Source organism: Gavialis gangeticus, unplaced genomic scaffold (assembly GCF_001723915.1).
Source record: "Gavialis gangeticus isolate Ggan-Ray unplaced genomic scaffold, GavGan_comp1, whole genome shotgun sequence".
Taxonomy (NCBI): Eukaryota; Metazoa; Chordata; order Crocodylia; family Gavialidae; genus Gavialis; species Gavialis gangeticus.
In genome coordinates this window covers 185,019,734-185,026,433 of record NW_017729032.1, presented here as the reverse complement: position 1 = coordinate 185,026,433, position 6,700 = coordinate 185,019,734, and the positions used below count along the sequence as shown (strand labels likewise).

Sequence of the window (6,700 nt, the reverse complement as noted above, 5' to 3'; positions counted from 1 at the left end):
TGCACAGGGTTAGGACAGGCTGCCCACTGCAGGCTCTGGGCCAGGGGTTACACCAGCCTCTTCCTGGCAGGGGGGCTAGGCCAGAGCTGCACTTGGAGGGGGAGGCAGGAGTTCTGGGCAGCTGCAGCACTGGGCTACAGGGTGGGATGGCTATAGCCTGCGTCCTCCCTCACCTCACCTTGATCTGTCCCCCACACACTATAGCCCGCCCTGGAGCCTCCCCCCCACCCCACCAAGTGCCACCACCACCCACCCTGCCCCTGCCTGAAGCGCTGGCCCAGCTGCCCCCTGAGAAGAGGCTAGCAAAGTCTCTGGCTCCAAGCCCACAGCAGGCAGCCTGCCCTTGCCCCACACACAAATAGACTCCAGACTCTGGAACAGACTCCCAGCAGGGTTGGTGCAGGCACCTACCATGGAGATCGTCAAAGGAGACTGGATGCACATCTTGCTGGGGTTATCTGACACGCCTAGCAGGGAGACTGGACCCAATGATTTCATGAGGTCCCTTCCAGCCCTAAATGTCTGTGAATCTGGGGCACATGCCCTCTCCCCAGGGGGCGCACGCAGCAGTGAGGAGCTGCCCACCCTTCCTACGCCCCCTCTCCACCCCCCAGAGTCACCTTCACTGCTGTGGCTGGGCACTGTGTGCCCCTTGCCCCCACTCCTCCCTAACTGTGGGGGCCTCAATCTCCCCCCCCGACCTCTTCACCCCCCAACGCCGACTTACCAGCCTGACGCTGCTCTCCAAGCTTCCGAGTTGCGCTCCTGGCCATGTGCATGCATGCATGCAACATTTGTCAGTGACGTTAATCGGCTACACCAACCAAAAAAAGCAAATTGCTGATAAAGTTGATTTTCCTTTTATCGGTGCTGATCCGATATACAGCAAATATATCAGTGCACTTCTACTGAAAAGTACTTTCTGTTTGATAATATTTTCTTGCTTTTTGCTGGCTGACTAAAAAGCCTAATTCTGTAAAGGCATAAGCATGTGAATCGCAATGAAACTTCTAGAAGACAGACTTTGACAGACACCAGAGTCTGACCCTTATAAGCTATGAAGTCAAAAAGAGCTTATCTTTACTGATCTTGTGCGTGTAAACATTACAGAAATAACATGCTCTGGTCTGCAACATAACCAAATTAGAGAGAAAACTGCAAGTGAAAAATCCAGTTTGAGTTAGAGGATTTCAACTCGGGGAGAAAATAAACAAACAAACAAACAAACAAACACACACACTTCTATCAAACTTATTCACCTGCTGTTGTGACAGGCAACACATCTAATCCAAGAGAAAAATCTGATTTTCCCTCAACTTTATTTACTTGACAACACTTCTGCCATTTGTCAGCTTTCCCTTTTCTAGGGAGTGCCCTTTATATACACCCTACCCAGATATAGAAGAGCTGTTTTTAGAAAGACATGGAAAAGCCAAAAAACAAAACAAAACAAAACAAACAGGACTGTAAAAGAACATGCAGATACAAGTAATGTGACAACACTGCCCCACTTAATCAAGGGGATGGGAAGGCAAAGAAAGTATTTTCAAGAAAACACAGGCTTTAGAGAAGTAATTTCTATTTGATAATGTTTTCATGGTTCTTGCTGGCTGACTAAAAAGCCTAATTCTGTAAAGATATAAACATGTGAATTGCAATGAAACTTCTAGAATCTATGGTATTGCTGAACCAGATCTACCAAAAGACGCAATTCAGGGAAATGCCTGACCCCACCCCGAAGGGACAAAAGACACAGTATGTTTCATTTCGAAAGTATGATATTAAAAGCTTATCTACACCCAGGCAAAGGGTGTGAATTACACCACAAACATGCATTAGTGCACACTTGCCTGGTTTTTAATGCATGCTAACTCCACTTACTAAAAGCTTCAGATGTCCACATAGGGCATGAGAATGAAGCAGGTAGGAAAATTCATAGCCTGTGCAATTTTGCTGTAAGTTTCCCCATGTAGACACTCCTGAAGAAATGTTACTGTAAGAATACATAATAGCTCACCAAGTTTCATAGATTTCATAGACATTCAGGCTGGAAGGGACCCTGAAGGATCATCGAGTCCAGACCCCTACTGCAGGGGCAGGAAGTCAGCAAGGATCATAGGAGCCCAGCAAGATAGACATCCAAATGTGTCTTGAGGGCGTTCAAAGTGGGTGCTTCAACCGCCTCTGGTGGCAATCTATTCCAAACCTTGGGGGCTCAGACAGTAAAGAAGTTCTTTTGTATGTCCAGCCTGAATTGGTCGCGGTGGAGTTTGTGACTGTTCAATCTTGTCATCCCTTGGGGCGCTCTGGTGAACAGACGTTCCCCCAGATCCTCGTGGTCACCCCGACAAACATGTAGGTAGCTACCAGATCACCCCTGAGCCTGCGATTTTCCAGGCAGAAGAGTCCCATAGCTCTCAGCCTCTTGTGATAAGGTCTGTTTTCCTGACCTCTGATCATGCGCGTGGCTCTCCTCTGCACTCCCTCAAGCTCCTCCACATCCTTTTTGAATTGTGGAGCTCAAATTCGAAGTAATTCAAGTAACTGAGAATTCAAGTAATTGAGAATTCACCTCCTTATCTACCTACCATCTTTTTCAGACATCCTGCTGGCCAAATAAAGATCATATTTTTGCTGACCTTTGGCTTGAACATGTCCAGTGACAGCTAACTAATCCAAGGAACTTAAGTACAGTCAAATCAGATCACCAGCTCACTTTAGTTGCCAATTACTTATTTTCTGTCTGATCAGCTGCATTGTCTGATGAGAAATTCTGAATAAGCTTATAAAATTACAAGATACTAGTTATGTATACATCTAGCTTATGCACTGATGCACAGAAAAAGTTAACATTAAACACTTATTTAAAATAAGTGGCTAACTTTAGGTAAAGGTACAAGTTAGGATCCTGCTTTCAAGTAAAAAACAAACAATGTAATCCTCAGACCTTTCAGCAACAGTCTTCAAACAGATGTCAGTGTTCATAGGTCTGAATATGTTTAACCCTGTATTACAGCTAGGGAAACCTGAGGCTCAATGAAGTGAAATGACTTACTCAAGGTCAGCTGGCAGTGGCTGAGCCATGAAGTCAGGTCTCTCATTTATTCGATGAATATGCCACCCTTCCCAAAAAGGGCTCTTGGTGGCTTACAACAAGATACAAAATAACTTATAAACCAGGTAGAATATTAGAAGAGGATATTAAAAAACCTCCCTACATGATATCCCATCTTAGACTTGCTTGCTAAATGCCTGCTCAAGTAAAGTCTTAAGAGCAAGGGTTCTCAAGCTTTTTCACCTCAAAAGACTCCAGAGACGACTATGAATGAAAATCCTGAATCCCAGTCTTCACTCTTTTTACTACAGAAAAAGAATACAGCGATTCTTTGGTTGCAAAGAACCTGGGAAGACCTATACAGGTCTGAACATGTTTGATACTATGGATTCCTATTTGATATCTCTGGGGTCTTGCCAGTCACATGCAGATGTTTGCACATGGAGTAACAATACTGCCCAGCACCTTAGAAAAGAATCTAATGGCACCCCAGCAGAGAAGAGAATCACTGTCATAAAGCAGCCACTCCACCATGTTGCTGCAGCATTTGGTATACGTATAGGTTAGGCAGTCCCTTCTCAGTTACATATCTCCTCCAAAAGTCTCAGCGAGGGCCCTGCTGTCAAAAACAGATGGTTTAAAATAAAAACTATGCAAACTGTGACTTCACTCCAAAGCCTAAGGTTGAAACCATGCAGGTAGGTCCCGATGTCAGGTCCCTTCATACTGTTCCTCGCTACAGAAGGCAAAATATAGATATATACACACACCAGCACATATTTTATTATCTTGATAATAAAATATGTGCTGGTGTGTGTATATATCTATATTTTGCCTTCTTCAGCGAAGAACTGCACAAAGGGAGTTGACAATGGGATATCTAGATCTAGATGTACCTGGATCAATCTAGATAGCTACATCCACGTATGTGTGTCTAGATGAATCTAGATCAGAGATATACAGCAAAAGCTTTGTTATCCGGCACCCATGGGGAATTGGGGGTGCTGGATAACAAAATATGCCAGTTATCTGAGAGGCTGCCTCTCCCACCACGTCCAGTGTGCCGCCACCACTCCTGCTGTGAGGGACAGGGAGGGTGGCAGAAGAGAAAAAGGGGAAAGAATTGTTATTGTGGGGGCTCAGCAAAACCAGAAGTGCCACATCAGGCACTTGCAGTTTTGTTTTTACCTTACAAGCCAGCATGCCAGCTTGTAAAGTGCTGGATAACATGCTTTTTACTGTATCTCGAGATGTATTAAGTCTTGCTTTCTAGGTAGATCTAGGGATATATATCTAGAGAGAGAGAGAGAGTCTATCTAGGCATGTCCAGACCTATTATTTTACCTTCCTTAGCGAGGAAGAGTACAAAGGGAGCCAACAATGGGATATATAGCTGTGTCTAGGTCAATCGAGATGCGCCTAGACGCAAATTGAGACCGACGCTCCTACGCAGGTACGTCTACGTGCGTGTGTCCAGACCGATCTAGACAGATCCACATACATCTAAACCTCGATGTATCCACACACCGCAAACGTACACGGAGGCGCGCGCGCGCAAAGGAGACACGTGTGCACGCCGCATGTGTCGCGCACACAGGGGAAAACAAAACCCTGCGGCATTTCCCTCCCCTCGCCGTTCCGGCCACCATTAGCGAGTGCAAGCGGCGCAGGGGGAGGGGGCACCATTTCCAGCCCAGCGCAGCGAAACGCGGCCCCTGCCTCGTGCTTCCTTCCACCCCCCGGCCCGGCCCGGCCCGGCGCAGCCCGAGGGCCGCCTCAGGCCCGCAGCAGCAGCGCCCGCGCCTCCGCGCTCGCAGCCGGGCCCAGCCTTTGCATTATGAGAGAGGCCCGGGGCGGGAGCGGGGCCAGGGCCGGGGTCGCCCCGCGGGCCGCGGTACCTGTGGCGCCGAGCAGGAAGTCCAGGGTGCTGTGTCGCGCTGCTGCTGCTGCTGCCATAGTGCGGGGGAGCCCCGTGCCATGCCTGGTGGAGGCGGCCGCTGCGGAGTGCCACTGCAGCTGGAGCCTGTCTGCGCGCGGGGCTCGGGCTGCGGCGGCGCCGGCCGAGTGTGCATGTGCGTGTGCAGGGGCGTGCGCTGGGAGGGGCCGGCCGGGGGAGGAGCCGCGCTCCTGCCGCTGCAGGCTCGCTCGTCGCTTCAAGGCCGCCCTCCCGCGGGAGACTTCTCGTGTGTTCCCCCTTGTACCACCAGCCCGAGTGGAAGCGCGCCAAAAAAAGAAATACATAAATCATAGACTAAATACAGGGGTGTAGGTTGTAGCCGGGTTGGTGTAAGGGCTTAGGCAGGCAAGGTACTTTGGGTGAATAATCTGATATCGGATCGACTGAAATAGTGGGAAGCAGTGGCGAGGTGTAGGAGGTGCGAGGGGGCCGCACCCCTGAGAGCGCCGGGAGAAGCGGGCCCCCACAGCCCACCCCGCCGACCTGGAAGCGCCAGTGGCCAGCTGCGGTCGGCAGGACCGGCCACGGGCCCCCTCGCCTGCCCCCGCCCCCAGCCACTGACTGTCCGCTGAGGGGTGGGGGAAAGTACCCCCCGACCCAGGAAGCACCAGTCACATGGTTGAAAGAAATTTTCTTAGCAAGCTTTTGTGCTTAAAACCCCTTCCTCAGCCTGCCAAAGGGTTTTTAAACCCCAAAACTTGCTAAGCACATTTTTTTCCCAACTATTTAAGTTGGTCTAAAAAAAGATATCAGATTCACGCAACAAACTTTGTCTGGACTAAATACAGACGTTGGATTTATGACACATTATAACCTGCCTGCCATCTGACTCCCCAGGTACCTCTTCACTATTTAGGAGCTACATTCATTCCCCTTCCCCCCATGGTCCAGCCTGTCTCTCACCCACAGACCCCCCAATTTACATTTTCGCTGACTGGCTTTCTTGCATGCAGCTCAGCCTCTGGCTTTACTATTCCTTCCATTCAGGAAGAGCACACACCAACTGCAGCTGCTTCCTCAGCCTCATGAAGGGTATTTATACCCAAAAGTTTACTAAGAAGACTTTTTCCAATTATTTAAGTTGGTCTAATAAAAGGTATCAGATTTACCCAAAGAACCTTGGCTGTCTATGTCCTTAACACAGCTACAACCTACACCCCTTCAAAATGCAGTTATTTTTTGAGGCAGCTCATTAAGGCAGCAAATTGCAAAACCCAAGTCAGTCTCAGGGAATCTTAACTGGCTTCTGGGTTTATTTTTTTTAATTAATCTATTTTGTCTTCCAGGTCAAATCAGTTCCAAATCATATTGATGGAGCAGGCAGAACTCAATCGTTCTACGCACCATGTATGGCACTACCACCGGCGCACATCTGTCTGAGGCTCTCACCCCAGGGAATTCAGATACTACCAAATCCATTGGCGGGCAGCCTATGTGCAGGCCCAGACCTGGAGGTCTTGGGATTCAGCTGGCTCATTTGATCTTAGCCTGACTTCTGGATTATTTTTTTTTAAATTTTTCATGTTCCAGATCAGCCAAATCAATTCTAAATCCATGAGTCATTCAAGAACATACCTGGCCCTACTATTGGCAAACATCCTCCAGCCCCACCTGGGGCTTCAGGTGCTTCCAAATCATTTGGCAGGTATCCTACATGCAGATCCAAGCCCAGAGACTTGGGGTTTGGA

The 6,700-nt window shown here is 48.6% G+C and overlaps 1 protein-coding gene across 1 annotated transcript in view; it reads right to left on the bottom strand.

Annotated features, from left to right (window-relative positions):
• The window catches only part of SMS (spermine synthase), an 84,786-nt gene extending 79,650 nt beyond the window's left edge, over positions 1-5,136 (bottom strand). The window contains exon 1 of the mRNA XM_019524497.1: positions 4,954-5,136. Within this exon, the coding sequence (XP_019380042.1) occupies positions 4,954-5,011 (58 nt within the window). The 5' untranslated portion in view covers positions 5,012-5,136. The remainder of the gene's footprint in view (positions 1-4,953) is intronic.
• Positions 5,137-6,700: the final 1,564 nt, after the last annotated feature.